The 19,327-nt window shown below is 33.5% G+C and overlaps 1 protein-coding gene across 2 annotated transcripts in view; it reads right to left on the reverse strand.

The window, feature by feature from the left end:
- Positions 1–2,162: 2,162 nt before the first annotated feature.
- Positions 2,163–19,327, reverse strand: part of Reck (Reversion-inducing-cysteine-rich protein with kazal motifs) — a 211,021-nt gene continuing 193,856 nt past the window's right edge. For both annotated transcript variants that reach the window (XM_074123281.1, XM_074123282.1), the window contains 11 exons: positions 18,600–18,777; positions 14,624–14,754; positions 13,399–13,639; positions 12,979–13,258; positions 11,983–12,257; positions 11,352–11,537; positions 10,479–10,680; positions 10,149–10,303; positions 4,569–4,699; positions 4,074–4,330; positions 2,163–2,628 (listed from right to left, as the gene is read on the reverse strand). In XM_074123281.1, the coding sequence (XP_073979382.1) occupies positions 2,226–2,628; positions 4,074–4,330; positions 4,569–4,699; positions 10,149–10,303; positions 10,479–10,680; positions 11,352–11,537; positions 11,983–12,257; positions 12,979–13,258; positions 13,399–13,639; positions 14,624–14,754; positions 18,600–18,777 (2,439 nt within the window). In that variant the 3' untranslated portion in view covers positions 2,163–2,225. The remainder of the gene's footprint in view (positions 2,629–4,073; positions 4,331–4,568; positions 4,700–10,148; positions 10,304–10,478; positions 10,681–11,351; positions 11,538–11,982; positions 12,258–12,978; positions 13,259–13,398; positions 13,640–14,623; positions 14,755–18,599; positions 18,778–19,327) is intronic.

The following is a 19,327-nucleotide window of genomic DNA, read 5'->3' on the forward strand; positions in this document are numbered from 1 at the left end:
AAGAACAATCTAAACAATGGGTTACCAAGGGGGAATCTGCGCCAAAAAAAAGGCGAAGACCGTTCCTTCGGCCGGAAAGATTATGGCGACTGTCTTTTGGGATTCGCAAGGAATAATCCTCATCGACTATCTGGAAAAGGGGTAAAACTATTACAGGTGCATATTATTCATCGTTATTGGACCGTTTGAAAACCGAGCTGCAAGAAAAACGCCCTCGATTGGCCCACAACAAAAAAGTCCTTTTCCATCACGACAACGCACCAGCTCACACCTCAGCAGTTGTGGTCGCAAAATTAATGGAAATAGGGTTCCAACTCGTTTCACATCCCCCCCCTATTCTCCAGACTTGGCTCCCTCGGACTACTATTTGTTCCCCAAATATGAAGAAATGGCTGGCGGGAAAAAGATTTTATTCAAACGAGGAGGTGATTGCAGAAACGAATGGCTATTTCTCAGACTTGGACAAATCCTATTATTCGGAAGGGATCAACAAACTAGAGCAGCGTTGGACGAAGTGTATAAGCCTAAAAGGAGACTATGTTGAAAAATAAAAAAAGGTTTACCCCCAAAAAATTAAGTAGTTTTTATTTTTGCACGGACTTTTCAAATGACCCTCGTAAAAATATGATCACAAAAAAAGAGATGAACAAGGTTAATAGTAGAAGAAAAAGAGAATTTTATCAATGACATCACACAGCACAGCATTATATTTTATAAAACATCTTTGGCATTCTTCCTTACAAAGATTTTTTTCCTTTTTGGGACCACAAAAAATAAAAAATAAAATCACATCTTTGGTGAGGGGGGATATCAATAGAAAACATAATTTAATTCTTTAATAAACACGGTTATGCCTTATGATGATACACACACATATTTTTAATAATAATATTTTTTTTTTCAGAGTGCTTTTGTCAACTACTTCTTTAAAATTACTTTTTCCGAACATCAATTATAAAAAAAATAAAAAACATTTATCACAGCTTAATTAAAAATTAAATACATATAAGTTATTAACATTTAACTAAACATTATTTTAAAATTTACATTGTTTTCTTTTTTGTCTTTTTTTTAGAATTATGAAAAATTAATAGAAAGGCTTATATTGCAATGAATTTTTTTTTTTAAACCTAGCTTTAAAGACTGTTGATTTTTGTGACTAATTGCATTTTAAATAAATCTTTAATTCAAACCAACATTAAATATTATATATATTTTTTTGCATTCCTAAAAATCACTAATTAAAAGACAGCATACATCGTAATATTTTTCCCCCATTTACACATAAATTATTCAAAAAAACACAACATGAATGTTAATTATATTTTCAAATACGTTCGATTTTCCAAAACTTTTTTTTTGTTAAAGGTTTTTGAAATGTATTTATTTATTTATTTACAAATTTTGATAATTTTCTTAATTATATTATTAATAAAACATAAAAAATAAAACGAAACAAAAACAACGATTCTCCATTAACCTAATTAATACATATATTACATTGAAATAAATAAAAAATCAAAATATTCACTTTGGTTTACACATATATTTTAATACATACATGTTTTTTTTTAAATATACTTTTAAAAGGGTGTTGTTTAATTTCTCCTATTATAAAAATCATTATTATAATATCTTAAATTACATAATTTACAATAAATATATTAAAAGTAATAACAAAACACATAATGGCACATATAAACTAGTGTAGATTTATGATTTTGTCAATATCATTCTAACTTTTAACATTTAAGATTTAAAATTCTTATATCTCAGCCCTTTTCTCTTCCATTTACAGCTTAAGTTATCTTCACCCTTCACGCCCTTAGATACAAAACTGGTTACTTACTCAGCATTTTTTGTTTTGGAATAGTTTCACTTCTTTTTAATTAAAAAATAAATACTATCGGGAACTTCAGGCTTTATTTTAAAACGATATCACCCTTGAAAAACTAAAATTTAAAATACTTAAACTTACTTAATATACATACAAAATTTCATTTTATTCGATTTTCTTTTTTTACTGAGCAAAAAATAAAATAATATATTTGTATTTCACCTTTTCAATATGTGCAACTTAAAAGCTTTTTTGTGATATAATATTAACTTTTTTATTTCATCAATTTCTCTAGCCAATTTAATACAAAAATTTTCCCTAAATATTTTTCTTTTTTTTTCACAAATTCATTATTTTTTAATTTTATTTTAAATGCAATTTAATAGCCTTACCGATTGTTCGAAGAAATCCATACAAGTAAGATGAGCGACCCTATTACTGTGAAAGTAGGTAGCTGTGCGAAGGCCGATGAATTTACCGGCTGATGTACAATCGTGGCCGCAGTTAACGCACTAAGACTTAATTCTGAGACAATTCTGGGACTAGATCTTTGTATAAGAACAGCAATCTTTTCCGCTTCAACTATACAAGCACCAAGTTGAATACTGCTGGGATTTTTCTTTGTTGTAGTGACCAATACTAGTAGATCTGTTTCGACGGTTAGATATCCTCGTACTGTACATTCAGCTACTTGGACTTGACGATTTAAAGCTTTCATTATTGATTCCACGAGAAAAGAGTCGGCTAGTTCACTATCCATACTGTTCACCGTACGGTCGATCTGTTTCTGACTGTTAACAAATACAAAAAAAAAAAAAAAATAATAATAAAATGCAAGGAAAATGATGATTAAGTAATTAAGATCCTTATCCTTGTACTTAAATTTAAGTAATTAAGATACATTTATGAAATCGCATCTCATTTTATGATCTAAAATATCTAAAGATCTAAAATATCTAAAATAGAAAAAAGAACATATTTATGGCAACTCTAAAATATCTAACAATAGTAGTGTAAAAAAAATTAACCATTAAATAGCCAACCATCTGTTACTAAAAGCAGATTTATCGTTTACTGTGCACAAATTTATGAGGAAACATTTTGGTCCAACGTAACTTATATTGCTAGCTAGGGTATGCATTCTTTGATCGAATCGATTATTCATTTTTTGGGTCTTTAAATATTAGCATTACAAGAGAATTCCTTACTGCTAAAGCATTGTGCTGAAAGAGGCTAAACATTCTTAGACAGATTTGTCTATAGTTCATCAAAGTGACACTTTCGCTTAAACTAATCCCTGGATAATATTGTTAACTGTAATTTATATTTAGTTTATGGTGAATTCTAGTATCTTCAGTGTGTAATAATAGATGAGGTAATTTTCGAAGAGAAATGCCAATTGTCCAATTTAGGCTCAACTTTGACAAAGTATACTGATGGACAAAATTAGCGCACCACTCAGTTTTTGTTTAGTTAAAATTAAATAAATTATCTTCCGCTTTTGTTTTTGACGTACATCACTTGTCTAAAGCGATTTAGGGAGACAAGAGGTCATTCAAGAAGAGATGTTCAGCAGAGAGAGAGAGACGATAGGTACATCCGGCACCTAGCTTTGCGAAACACGAGTATAACGGGAAATGAGATAAAAAGTCTCATAAGGCAAGTCCGAAATGTTTCCATCTCCAGCAGGACTGTTAGAAGAAGACTTAATGAAAGTAACCTTAGAGCCAGACATCCTGCTCGTGGCCCTCTCCTTGCCACAGTTCACAAAATGAGCAGGCTTCAGTTTGCACGTGAACATGTGAATTGGACTTAAGACAACTGGAAAAGAGTTCTCTTTACAAATGAGGTGAGAATAGGCCTCAATTCTTCAGATGGCCGTAGTTACAAATGGCTTATTTTTTCAGCCAACAATATTTTGAAAGTCCAAAATTTGCACAAATTGGAAATAATAAAAAAAATAAGGGTGGTGTGTTAATTTTGTCCATCAGTGTAGTTTTTATATAAAAGTTTATTGAAGGATTAATTTTGTCCACCAAAATTACGTCATAACTAATTATGACATAATAGTAACAATATTATTAATTACAGGGAATTCTGGTTATTTTAGTCCAGACTGACATTTCAATGATAACGAATAAGTGAAAAAATGGCGTGTGCTAATTTGTTTTCTCATTCCTCTAAATTGTTCTGTTTGTACAAAAGATATGATTTGAACAATACAATTGACTGTTACCTGAATAAAACTTTTAGAGCTCCTGTACAAATTGGACAACAAGCACCTGGCGGTGTAACACCTAGACATCCAGCTTCAGCCAATGGTGGGCATTTCACCGAATTCGAGCATTGTTTCTTCGGCTCAGAGTTGATCAGTCCCACAGTAATACACGGACCAGTATAGTCTACGGCAATCAGTCTGGCATGTGCTTGACATTCACTCATATAGGTGTTACCATCAATACCGCATACTGATCCTTCATTGCTGCAATCTAGCTACAAAATTGAAGAGAAAATCTAATTAAAGAACCAGCTGTTTGCGGGTAAAATTAAAGAAAAGGTAAAGATATATAATGATTAATTCATTTTAAAAGACAGAAGTTGAGACTATGCAATTATGAAAATTATGAATCAGTTGAGAGTATATTAAAAAAAGTAATGTCAGCGCAAAATATGCGGGTACTTGAGAACTAATTTAATATTAGGTTATAATTTACATATTTAATTAACTTACTAAACATTGCCCGAAATATGCCAGTTCCAGTTGACGGTGTACTAACAAGGAACACGGGTTGGGTTCGAACTGGCCACTTGTAGAGCATACTCCATTGTCGGCCTGATGACTGCATGGGCTCAGTTTGTTTACTACCAAAAAGAATTAAAGAAAACAATTAATGCCAAGTGTAATGTAAAGAAACTTCAAGCACAAAAGTGTAAATCTCATTTAGATGTAATATTTATTTATAAAATGTTAATAATTATCTTTGAGTGACCTTATAGTGTAAAACAACCAAATTTGTACCCAAATAAATCATTTTATTTGGTGATTATTTTGGTGATTATTATTTACACTTTGTGCCAGCAAAGAGATCTTCTATTTATGGTAGAGCCAGTGGAGGTGAGCTTTATGGGATTAGGTCATCTCTCCCAAAAAATTTATTTAATTTTGTAAGAATTGATGGTACTGATTTAATTTCTGTGAATATTTCTAATAATGCATTTTTTATTTATCCACTTTATATTAACTGTAACTCTTGGAATGATTGTTTTTCTAAAGTGGTTCAGTTTTTAGGTGAGCATAATTCTTGTGATTATATGTTGGTGGGTGATTGTAATGTTAGGATTGCATGTATGCAGTCTCTTCCCGAGGATGTGTTTATTGATAACTGTAAGTGTAAACTCTCTAGGAATTCTAAGGATGGGGTTCTAGATAAAAGAGGTACTGATTTTCTTGAGCTTTGTGAAAACTATAATTTGATTATTTTAAATGGTAGATTTCCGGGGGATAGTATGGGCGAATTTACTTATCTAAGTAATAATGGCTGCTCTGTTAATGACATCTGTTCTATTTCTTTAGACTGTTTGTCTGTTATAGATGATTTCTGTGTTTTACCTGTTAATTATTCTGATCACCTGCCTCTCAGTATTACATTAAAGTTTGCACCCTCCTCAGAAGTGTTAGTTTTGCCTTTAATGCCTCAGTTATTTTGGTCTGAGGATATGGTGGATAAATATAAATCAAATTTGGATTCTCTTCTAAGTAGTGTTTGTACTTTTCCCTCTGGGGTTCAAGATTGGCTAGACACTCTTACGAATGCAATTAAAAGTTCTTGTCCCACTTCTATAACTTCCAATTTCGTTAGAATAATCAAAAAGAAACCTTGGTTTGATGGGGCCTGCCTTCGGGCTAGAAATAGGTCTTTTAATTTGCTGAGACTCTTTCGTGCTACTGGTTCGTCATATGTTAAGAGTGCTTATCTGGAGAGTAATATAGAGTTTAAATCAGTTTGTTTGAACAAAAGGAAAGTGTATTACGATTCCCTTGTAGATTCTTGTAGATCAGTGCGGGATTCTAAGGAACTGTGGCAAATTTTTAACCAATTTAAAAAAAAACAATTTGTATGTGGTAATAAAATTTTAATGTGCGACTGGGTCTCTCACTTTGATAATCTTCTTAATCCTGTTTCAGATGTACTAGTTCATTATGCTGAGCCTTTTATCACTAATTCTTTTATTGATTCTCCTTTTACAATGGGCGAATTAAAGACAGTGGTAGCGAATTTAAGAAACAGAAAAGCTCCTGGTTTTGATCGAATCGCCTCGGAATTCTATAAAAATGCCCCTGATGTATTTTTTGAGAGACTATTGTCTTTTTTTAATTATATTTATGAAACTGGTATAACCCCGTCTTCATTTAGCAGATCTATTGTGTTTCCTTTATTTAAACGCGGTGAAATTAATGAGGTGTCTAATTATAGAGGCATTTCCTGTATAGATGTGGTTGCTAAAATTTTTACTGGTTTACTTTTAAGGCGCCTTGATAGTTTTATTGTCGAAAATGATCTTTTGAGTGAATATCAGTCGGGTTTTCGGCGAGGTTACTCCACTCTTGACAATTTGCTTGTTCTTACTAGTATTGTTAAATTAAAATTTTTAAAACGAGGTCAAAAGGTGTATTGCTTTTTTGTTGATTTTTCAGCTGATTTTGACCGTGTTAATCGTAGGGCATTATTTTTGAAGTTGTATAATTTAGGCGTGTCCTCAAGAATGCTTACTATTCTGAAATCCTTGTACGCTGTAACGGTGTCTGCTGTTAGGGGGAATAATGGGGTCTCTGAGTTTTTTCGGGTATCTAGTGGTGTCAGGCAGGGTTGCCTGTTGAGCCCCTTATTGTTTTCTCTTTTCCTTGACGACTTGCCTGGTTGTTTGGAAGGTGGAATACGAATTTCTAATACTACTGTCAAAGTACTTATGTACGCTGACGATATTGTGCTCCTGAGCGAGAATCCACTCAAACTTCAGAACAATATTAATATCCTTAAAAAATACTGTGAACAGTGGGGTTTGGAGGTAAATCTGGCGAAGTCCAAGATTGTTGTTTTTAGAAGAGGAGGTAGGCTTTCGTCAAGGGAAAGTTGGAGATATGGGGATATGCTGATAGATGTGGTCAATTCATATAAATATTTGGGGGTTACTTTGACACCTCGCCTTTCCTTCCAAACGTACATTAAGGAAAGAGTCTTTATGGCTAAAATGGCCCTTAATACAGTCTGGTCAGTCCTTGTTGCTCAGTGCATGGTTCCCTTGTCCCATAAGTTCCAACTGTTTAATACTGTCTTCAGATCTATCGCTTGTCATGCTGCCCAGATTTGGGGGTTTGAGCAGTATGAGGTATTGGAGAAATTATTGCTTTTTTTTATTAAGAAATTATATTCCCTGCCTTCAATTACTCCAAACTTCATGCTGTATCTTGAAACTGGTGTCGATTTGTTATTTACGTTTACTTTAGGGCTCCATTTCAGATACATTTTGAAAATCCTTGAATTGCCGGCATATAGACTCCCTAGAGTAGTTGCACTAGAAATCGTTAAACACAAAACCTTTTGGTTTGACAGCTGGATAAAACTGGCTGAAAAGTACAATCTTAATTTCTGTTTCTCCTATAATAATGTTTCATTGTGGAAGAATCAGTTTGCTATTCTGTCAAATAAAATAAAGATAGTTCATCGGGAAATGTGTGTTACAAGCGCCAAAGATTCTAATAGATACCTTTTTTATAGAGAGCTTAATGTTAATGCTGGTCTATTTTCTTTTTCATCTCAGACTACAGAATTAAATTTAAAGGAATTACGTTGGCTGTTTAAGATGAGATGCGAACTGCTCTATTTGAATTTTACCCCTTGGGTTGACAGGGAGGTAGAGTTGTGCTCACTATGCAATTTAAAGGCTAGAGAGGACATAGTCCATTTTTTGGCTATTTGTCCTATCTTGGCAGAATTTAGAGTGTGACACCTTGGTGTTCGTTCTCTAACTTTGCCCAATCTAAGAGAGCTTTTAAACTCTACTAACTGTATCAATCTTATTAATTACGCTCGCTCTGCCTGGTTGTACAGATACCAATTAATTCAAGAATTTAATTATTAGTTTATGAAGATGTTCATGTTTATAAATTTTATTTTTGTTTTAATTTTAATTTTTAATTTTTCTATTTACTTTTTCAATGAATGTACTTTATGGAGGCGAGTTTTTTCTTTTTTCTTTATCTTATCTGTAATATTATGTATTTTCTTGTTCTTTATTAATAATAGGTTTTGTTTTATACAATTATCATTTCATTAAGACACTTCTTGTTTTATTTTTGCTTAATTATATTATATTATAAAAAGCACCTAACTTCCGGCTGACGGATTACCAAGCCGTATACGCTTTTGTTTTGTTTTCAATTCTAAAGTTTGTAATTATTTTCAATAAAGTGTCTTATTATTATTATTATTATAGTGTAAAACAACCAAATTTGTACCCAAATAAATCATTTGTCATCTTTTCCGTTATAAAATAGAAAATCTAGATACTAAATTTGATTTTTAATGCAATTCCCAAGGTAATGGTAGTTGGCATCAATACAACTAGGTTTACTAAAAATATTTGAAAGGATTTTGAAAAAAAAAAATTTTTTTGAGAAGTATTTCAGAATCCTCTTTCTTAAAACGTAAAGTGTTCATCATCAAAAGCGAGTTCTTTGGTACCAGGAGTAGGTAATATTGGAAAGAACTCACTGATCCTTCGTTCTTTATCTATTGAGCAGTAGGTTACAGTTTTTATATGCATTTCTATCCAAAGAGCAATATTAAGTAGATTACAGTTCTTCTCAATTGTTATTGCATAAACTTTAAATACAATTTCACCCCTTACGTATAAAAATGATAAAAGAAATTGTTATGAATCGTAATATTAACTTTAAAATGTTTTGCAAATGAACATGAAGTCTCGAAAGATCCGTATAAATGATGAGGAAATTGTAGTAAAAGAAAGTCCAAGATATGAACTTCAAAGATTGAAGTAAGAAAAACATCTACGTTTTTAGAACTTTTAGCCAACAATGACCTACTGCCACCGATGACACAAAAACTAGCGTATGAACTCAGGAAAAAAAAGCAAACAATTAAGTAGCATTGAAATAAGATAAAATGAATAAAACAGAAGTTGAAAATAAAAACAGTTACAATAGGATGAAAAAATAAATGCCATTTCAGTCGAGTAAACTTTATTTTGCCGAGCTTTCGTCCTAGGGACTAGGTCATCTTCAGGGCTAGTTTAGAAAGTAATACTAATACATTTCAGAGTAGGTTTGTCTTCTGTCTTGTCTGTTCATGGACTGACACTCAGTTTACTTTATAAACTAGCCCTGAAGATGACCTAGTCCCTAGGTCGAAAGCTCGGCAAAATAAATTTTACTCGACTGAAATGGCATTTATTTTTTCATCCTATTGTAACTATAAATCAGTCACCAAAAAGAATGAACAACAAAAACAGTTACACTTTTCGGAAGAACTATACCTCGAAAAAAAAACATAAATTTAATTTAAAAAATAAGGGAAACATCGTCAAGCAAATAATAAAGATACATATTTTTCTAATAGCATTAGATGAAACCGCTGCTAAAGATTGTGTTTACTTCGCTACCCAAAAAAACTGCTTTAAATTAACTTTCATGCAGAAACGTTACAAAGAAAAGTTATCGCCTTTTTTTTTGTATGCACCTTTAACATACTAAGATGAAGGAAATGGGTTTCCCGTAAAATCGCTTTGGAAAAACTATACACTTCCTTTCATACAATTTCTCTTCAAACTCTAAGCTCTACTCCTCTTTAATCCTCTTTAGTGCTGCATAAGTAGTAGGAAAACGCATTCTACATTAAAATACACCCTTTAATGGAATCATTTTCGAATTTGAATCGAATTTTTTATTGGAAAAAGGTTATTAATTCTGAGAACAGCTTCACGTACTAAATCGTTTAAAAGAAAATCGTAAGAATCTTTTCCTAAGTAATTTCATAAAACTGAAGAATCTTTTCAATCAAGTGGGGCTTTTCAGATGAATTTTAAACGCTAAGTAATCGGAGTCTGCCTAGTAGAAGTTCTTTTTTTTTTACACACTAGCGCGCAGATCATTTTCTAAAAAACACTTTCTTTCTTTTTTTTGTCCCGGAAAGCATCAAACTTTTTTTCCCTGATGAAAATTTTATACACAATCATGATGCTTCCTGAATAGAAAGGAAAATATAAACAAATAGAAAAATAAGATCGTACATACCGCACACAAACTGAGGACATATCCTCTCTAAACTTGGTAGGCAAACTCTTCTTTTAATAACACATATCTCGTTCTCTGAACATGGATTTTCATAGCAAGGATTAATACTGCTACAAGTTCCAGGCATGTAGTCTCCATCGGCCATACCCACGCATCTAAATCAATGAAAACCACTTTTTAAAAATACAATCAACACTTATAAAGTTGCAACAAATGTTTAATTCTTTCATCCAACAAAAAGGCGTGCATAATGTATTACTTATTTTTATTGATGGATAAATAATTATCAATCAATAGCAATTTGATCCAACTATAATGTTAATACTTTACTTTGCAAAACAAGAGCTGGGATATGTTACACCATTCCATCCACAGACAGGTATGTAATGTGGTGGACAATTGCAAGGAAATGTTGTCTCTGTAATGTCCGTTATACTTAACGATGATTTGGGACATTGTCGTTTACTGCAAATGATTTCACCAGCATAACATGAACAAGCGTTACATTCCATAAAAAATGTTGATCCATGTTCTGAAATGTAAAACAAACAAACATAAAAAAAATGTTAAATTTGTTACAAGAGAATTATAAAATATTTACTAGCATGAAGGAGCTAATTGAAGTCAGTCCTCTTCATATTGTAAATACCACCCGATAAAGTGAGAAATATACTCGCGATCCTCTTTACAACTAAACATATGTTGAGATTGCCAATAAACTGGAGAGCAATTTTAGACATTTATCTATTAATGTTCATATTAAAATGCCCTAGAATACCATATTACTAATTTTATTGCTGAATGGATGATAGCTGCGTACATTTACGCGAAGATGATTAGGCTGGCGCATCCAGAGGTGAAGTTGCCAGCTGTTCAGGCGGAAATCTTTAGTTTAGGACTAAGACATGGCATCCGGTACCTTCTAATTCAACTCTAGAAATGACATTGAGAAAAGTGAACACAAATTCAAGCAGCCTTATATATGTTTCTAACGACACTTGGAACAAGATTATAAATAATAATAATAAGTAAATCGCTGGACTGTTTCACCTTGGTAACGAAAAGATATTTGTGGTTTCCATAAAATAAGAAAGGTTACGATGACCTACATAGAATGAGCGAAAGGAAACCCATACTTAATTATTATTTATTTAATTACATCTATTGCACTAAGCAGATTTTAAATATAAAATAAGAAATTACCAATTCTGTCCTTGCCAATTTGACAGTAATCTTGAGGTACACAAGATAAGCTCTGACAGCGAGACATGGTGCCTTGGAGAGTACATTCGCAAATCTTATGACAGCCTTTCTGGCCCACAGATGTAGGTATACGAGCATAAGATCCAGCCGGCACCGTAAGTGGAGACAAATCACCAAGTTTGCAACCTGTAAATAATTATTTTATTTTTTCAGGCAAGCTTTACGTCCATCTACCAAATTAGGGATCGTGGACGGAGGTGATTAGCAAACATACTTTACTACAAAGTTCTTTTATTAACCATTAAATAAAATCTAAGGCCTAGACCGGGAAAACGAATCCAGTACCACAATAGATATTAGCTTTGCAGGTCTCGCCTCTAACCGCTCGGCTACCGTGGCGCCTTAAAAATTTATAAAATTATTTGAGTGGAATACTTTTTATAAGGTTGTAATTATACAAAAAATAATTCTAAAATTTCAGAATTGGGAATAATCTTTCTTCCTGTTGGATAAATAAAATCAGTCATCAAAAACGACGAAAGACATTATACAATTTAATTATTTTAGTATATTTCTTATCGTTATTTATGGAATTCGAAGAAGCAATGGTAATTGAAACAAATTAACCTACCAGGTAAACATCTGTATGGACGACAGTGTACATCGCTGGGAGCACAATTTCTGGCCACAGTACAAAGCTCGCTGGGGCTACACGGATCTGGCAAGCAAGGTTTAGTTATTGCTTCTGTGTAACCTTCCTCACTTGGTGTAAGAAAAGGATTTAAGGAAATACAAGGAGCAGATGGATCGCTTGGAGCAAGTTCAGAACAAACGTCCGCAGCTGATACAGTTTGACTCATGCGTGACCAGTCCAAACACACTGACAGCACTTTAAAACAGTCTTCTCTGAAAAACATAAGTAAAGAACATTGACTTAATTGTCTATAAAAATAAATAACACTGTAATTCACAATTAGTGAGTCATACCCTCTCATTTTGTGTGGACTCAAGACAGTATAGAATTTATTTAAAATATTCACCGAGGAAAAAAAAGTGGAATCAGCAATTTTAAAAATTAAATGGATATTATATTTATTGGTTATGGAGTTGCTGTAAACTTTCAGCAAAGATTTATGAATTTCATTGTATTATTTCGTCATCTAGTATGGTTGGTGAGCTTACACATCAAATGTTTTACACTTTGCAGTTGGACAAGAAGGTTATTCGGCCGATGGTGCATTGAGAGGTAGGTTAAAAACAAAATTAGATGAAGAAATGGGAGAAGTATGAGAAGGTGCGACATGGAAATGAGTGGATGAAGTACGGAGAGAATGGACAAGAACTTGCACTGTTTACCTTCAAGCTACCAATATTGCAACAAAATTAAGCCATTATCAATTAATAAAAGGATAAAAAAAGAATCATTTAAAACTTCTTTAGCTGAGAAGTTAAAAGTGATATGTAAAATAATTTAAATGGAAAAGGAGCTATACAAAACAGATTTAAAAACATTAGGAAAAGATTATTTAAGACTTTAATGCCAGAGGAAATGTATCAATGAGAAGAATGCTGTAAGAGATATTCCCAAAGTGGTAAAGAGGGACTGTTCTTAAAAAGGGTTACTCACTTGCAAATCCTTGTAACTTGTGTACTCCTTTGACAAGGTCTGATCTGCAATGTGCAGGCAATAGTTTGCCAAGTGATGGGTGAACATTCAGCAATATTTTTTATAAATAAATTTTTAATATTAGGCACCGAAATGGAACCTTTCTGCATCCAGCTGACAACGTTCTCTTTTGCTGCTTTATCTGCATTTATATCGCAACTGCGAAACAATTCAGTTGGACGATTATTGAAATTACTGCAATACGACAGCCCTTCACAGCCCACTTCGCATGGTTCTTCAACTTGACAAAAAATAATACATAATAATGCTGTTATTAAGTATACTGTATTCATTTAAATTAATAAACGTTTTGTGAATGAACATTCATTTATTTTAAATGTCTCTTTACTTATTTTAAATCAATAAGTATTTAGTTAATACCTTCATCAATGCACTGAGAAAGATTATCTTCTGCCGGTGTTAGGCATTCATTGTCGAACGTCTGCCAAGATGGATTCCATTCGTTTGTAAACGTTTTATGGCACAAGCGTTTACATTGTTGAGTAACAGCTTTACTACAACAGTGTAGTTTAGCAGCATCTGCACCAACTTTTTGTGGTTTTTCTAGATTTCTAGGATTCGTATCTTGATCGTTGTGCAGAAAACACTGAGAAACTTTATCCTAGAATGTGGAAATCACAAAAAAAGGAATACAATTCAAGTATTTCTTGTCTTCAAGTCTTTCTTTTAACAGTTATGGATATAACAAGGAACGGACTCTGTAAGCTCAATCCTTTAGGGTAGAAACATTAAAGTTGACCTATTGCAGGTAACAGTGCATGATGGCGTAGATTAAGTCGAAATTCTAGCCAAAGGGCTCATACTTTACTATAAAAAATGTTTTCTAACTAATAAAAGTAGCCATACGCGAGATTCGAACTGGGGATCTCCCACTTACACAGCCACGCTCATGACCATTAGACCCGCCCCTCGTCTAAGCATTTTCTTGGTGTAACAGAACACTTTGCTTATATTCCTCGGAGCAATTCCTGACCGGTTTCGGATGTTCATCCATCAGCATTCTACAATAAATAACCTAACCACCTCTTCAACAGCAACAAAACATGAGTGCATTGGCAAAACCAGAAAACGCTCGGCTAGGTTTGGAAACATTCTATTCAGTTCTTGGGAGATTTCACAAAGAATAATAATTAAATGAATGTAAACAAACAGCGATATATTTCTCCCTTATAGTTCCGGGTTACTTACAAGATTTACTCAAATAGAATCCTTATAAAACGCTAAAAATAATGGATTTTAGGAAAGTTGGTAAGATAAATTCTCCTGGAGACCTGACTAATGGGGCCATCCCCCTTATTCACCAGTTCTAGTGGTTGGACTTTAATCGACAATATTCCTATTCCCACGTTACTATGGCTGGCCGTATGCCATGTGGTAAATTTTTGAAACCAACGACAGAAAATGCGCTGAATATTTTCCAATTTGATTTTACTACAAGCTCAAGTTAGACGTAGCACTGTGCAGAATGTGGCTTACGCCAAAAATGATGTGAAATTACACAATACAGTAATCATTTTATTGAAAGAAAAAAACAAACTATTTGAAGAGAATCACAATAAGTATGCAAAACAAAGTATAAGAGTACCTGCAAAGTTAAAGGGCATCCAGCATCACCAAAAGCATCGGCAACATCATCTGTACTAGATCTGGTCTTCAGAATTTTCTTGCAAGCTTCTTTACACTTGGGATCGCTAGCTTTATCACAACAATGAAGATCTGCAAATTAAAGACATTAATTAGGTTAACCATTTCGTTACTAACAGATTCAGTGACTTAGCTGCTGGCTTTTACTACATTAAAAGGATTAAATATGTACTTTATAAAGTTTTAAACAATACTTTGGGTAATCATCTTTTTAATGCAAAAATAGTTAAGAATTTAATTTTAGGGTTGGTTTAGAAATCTCTTTAATAATTTTAGTAGGTTTTTCTCCATTTTTGATGGAAAATTCCCACTATTTACGGATTCTACAAATTTCTATTCAATTGCAATTTAACATGTTTTGGATAGTGAGTCTGTACCCTACGCTAACAACCTTTCTACTGACTGCCTATACGAGGCTCCTCTGCTTCCGACCCACCTAAAAACTCTTTCTGGGCTTACCTCCCTATGCAACCAACTCATATAAGCCCGGATTGCTACTTCTAAATAGATCCCCGTTTTTCCCGCACACATTTCCATATGGCAATAATAGAGTCATAAATGAGTTACTTACAATGTAATAAATAAATAAAAAATGTCTCCGACATGGACTTAGGATGACGTTGCTGATAAAAATCTTTTCAAAACATTAAAAGCTTCTCTTTTTTTTTTATTAAGTTCACACCTAACTGGAAGGATACAAAAAGTTATGGACAAAGCTAAGGAAAAGGAGCCTTGACTAAAGAGGCAGAAGCATTTATCTGAAGATGGATGAAAGTCTTAAAACCGTTCAATGTTACGAAAAAATATATTATGCATGCCGTAATGGATGAAATAATTGGATTACCTAGCTTTGCAGATCCTAACTATTTGTTGTGAGACTTATTCCAAAAATTCCTTGATTGCTTACTTTCAATAACGCGTCGTGACCTTTAATAAATTTGAAAAAGTACCTCTAAGAAACATTTCAACATTTCTGAGCACGGAAACACTTAACATTCCTGAGCACGATGGTTTTAATACACTTCACCGACTGGTTCAATAAATTCTATAAAATTTATTTTCAGAGTTTCAAGAGAAAGTGACATTATTTTCTACTTTATCCAGTGGGCGATTGTAATAGTAAGAACTGGTGAGTCTTTTCTTACTCAGAGAATGTGACTGTGACAGAATTAATTGCCCTGGCAGGGAGGCTACATAAGGAAGTGTAGACTGGGCGCCCTTATTTAAGGGCTCACACCAAACCTAGCACCATATAAATTACATTCTCTCCTTTCTTTCCCTCCTCATTTGTTTCTCCGCCTTTTCTGACCTATTGCTTACGGTAGTGATAACATATTAAAAAGGAAAATGAAAATAAAAAATTAAAGTACTATGTGGTTTACAACACACTAGATGTTCCCAGCTACATAACTAAATTTGTCCTACCATACAACTGAGGAATTTAACCTATAATACATAACTGGCTTCTTTTCTTTACCTGCTAGAATAGCCCTTATTGAAAAGGTTATTCGAAGAATGGTGTACGCTTACTTTGAAGAAGGGTTATTGTCTCTGTATAGGTTTCAAAGAGAAGGTTATTTCAATACTATTGACAAAATTTAGTGTAGGTTATCAAAGAGTACTTTCTGTAAACGCTAACTCCCAAAATTTTCTAAATCTGTAATTTGGTGTACGTGTATAGCTAGCTATCCAAGTAACTATCCACCCGTGATGCGACACTGTCAAATTCAGAAGGTTAATTTCAACAGAGGGGGCATTTAAGAGGGGAAAGAGCGATCTTGCTACAAAATTGGACAAATCAAGTTATTGCTCTTTGGTCACTAGATTACGAGAAAATATTTCGATCTTGTCGTTTGTTATGAAGTGTTAGCTATTATTTTATTTTTTTAAATTTATTTGTAAAGTATGGAATTGTAAAATCAGTCGTTTGTTATTAAGTGAAAGTTTTGAACGTTGTCTAGTAGTCTTTTAAGTAGTCAATAACGCCTGTTAACTTCAGTTCGTTTAAGTCGTACGTGCGGGTTCCAAGTCAGTCTTTTGTCTAAATAAAGTCCAAGATAGCGGACCACATTGGCAGGAGGAATTGGGAATTGAGTCATAGAAGATCGAAGGAAGAGTGATGCAGCGGAGAGTAAAAGTAATATTTTGAGATTTGGTTTCATTTAACTTGATTTTCCATTTTTTAAACCATTCCTCAAGAGAAAAGTGATGAGTTTGAAGGTTTCTGTGTGAAGTTACCGGATCAATGTGAGGAGAAAGGTATGTCTGCTGTGTATATAACATATAGGATAGATCCTAAGATGCTTCCTTGAGGAACACCCGCTTCAATACGATGTTTAGCAGTCCCGATTTGAATTTGAAAATGACGATCAGACAAATAGGACTTCAAGATGAGGAAGTGAGTGAACGGAAGAATGCCCTTGAGTTTCCAGAGCAAGCCCGGGTGCCAAACCCGATGGAAGGCTTGCTTCACATCGAGAAAGATACCCGAGCAACACTCTTTCTTCTCAAGGGAGAAATGAAGTGTTTGTTAGCTTAAAAACAAAAAATCAAAAGGAGCTAGCTTACAGTTTGTATTTCATTTAGATACCTCCAATGGAATCCGAAAATAAATGAGCAGTAAATTTTAATAGTAAAATTAAATTTTGAAAATAAATGAGGCAAGATACACCTCATTTTCGATCTTCTAAAATTCTTATGATTAGTTTTATTCAGAATTTAGTCAAGTCACTAAAGGATATTGCATCTTTGTGAAAAGGTAAGCTCTCAAAAGAAGGCCGCAAGCCTTTTCATCCTTACAATAGGAATATTTGAGCGTAGCCTGTACCGAATTCTCACACATAAGGCTAGGCAGAGTAGTTGTTACAGGCTTAGTGTACCCACAGTAAACTCACTATCAATACCACCCACTTACAAATACACTTGCACACTTCACAGACAATTACACATTACATGCTAACACTAGGCTCAAGGAGACACAATGGTCCTCTAGGGTTGCCTTTGTTGCCGGTCTCCTCTGGGCTTTTTCTTTTCTATAAGAGATAATCTTGCTGAAAATAAATTTACCACACAACTATGTTGAAATGTTGCAAAATTTAAAACTAAATTTGTAATTCAATCTTCTACTGTAAATTTATATCTTATGTAAAGAGCATCTTGTATTTCTAAGGTGGTAGCAGGTTACCCATACCAATGAGCTGCAGGGAAACTCTGGAAAAGTTAGCATAACTCGACATGGCAGCGCAGGATGTCTGGATGTACCCAATTAACTGTTCACACACCGACCAATACCATAACCTTTTTCTTTACATACGCACACAAAGTGAGACACATTCATTAAAAGCTTCTTTTTATTCACTTCTAGAAGTGTACTAAGATCATGACAAATTTGCGAAGTTAAGATCTTTCATGATTTTCTTTAATAATACTGATAATGATTTCCCACAGGGAACGCTCGGAGAAGGGTAATTTTAAATACCCCTTCAAGTGCTACATCAGTATAATGTACGGTTTTACCCCGGATAAGAGACGTTATATGAATTTCAAATCTGAAAAAAAACGGGTTACCCGGAACTATAATTGTACAATATAAGTTTCGGATATGAGCTGAATGTTTCTTGACTATCGACTTCGACAACTTTCACGAAACTTGAACACCACTTTCGATTATAATGATGATGCGGTAAGGTACAAAGTCACATTTTAAGATAGTTCTTTGTTTTTTATCATTCCCTTAAAAAATTGAAGATTACTCTGATTAAAAACCTTTGAATGGAATCAGAAGTGTCGCTTAACAAGAAATGATTTGTTAGGCAGTTACAGTATTGTCATAACTGTTTGTATCATTGCCCATGAGCTATCCAAAAAATTTCTTTCTAAAACTACTAACTGCAAACTGGAAGATTCGAAACACTTACATTTATGAGGTGCAGACAGATGTGCTGGTTTACTGATATTGTTGATACAGTTAACCACCGGATAAGAACAGGCGTTGACTAGATAAGATCTGGAAACATGCGATGGATTTTGCAACCATTTTCTGCATAAATTATGGCATTCTGGATTCCTGGCAAGGCCACAACATTCTTCACCTTCCTGGAGGAAAAAAGTAAAATTATCTTTAGCGTCGCTTAAAAAAAAAAATATTACAGTAAATAAGTAAAATGGGAATTTTGTCCCTGCATATCTTAATCACTATAGCCATCTTAACCTGTTCCTAAGTTTTTGAACCGAACATTAATCCAAGTCTTCAACCTTACGACAGTTAAAAGTGGCGGTCAATGTGAGCTTCTATACATATAATGTTTTAGGAATAAATAGATATTATAAGATAGTAGAAGAACTAATAATATTGAAAAAAACTGTTGAAGGCAAAATCCTAGGTCTGCTGGAAAGAAGTAATCTTTAAGGCCTTTCATCTTCTGTAGACGACTACATAATCACAAGTGTCTGTGATTTACAGTAGCTAAGAGGTTATTAGCAGCAGAACTAGAAGAAAGGCACTGGGCGACTGATTTCGGTGAAATTGGCAGTACAATGCCTTTTAACGTAACTGAAGTTTTTTCAAACATTGGACCACATTTGATCTTGGACTTAACGTAGGTCAAAATTTGGAATTTTTACTCAAAGGCTACTGCAAAATTAC

This window comes from Rhodnius prolixus, unplaced genomic scaffold (assembly GCF_049639745.1).
Source record: "Rhodnius prolixus isolate KJV_2025 unplaced genomic scaffold, Rpr scaffold_14, whole genome shotgun sequence".
Taxonomy (NCBI): Eukaryota; Metazoa; Arthropoda; class Insecta; order Hemiptera; family Reduviidae; genus Rhodnius; species Rhodnius prolixus.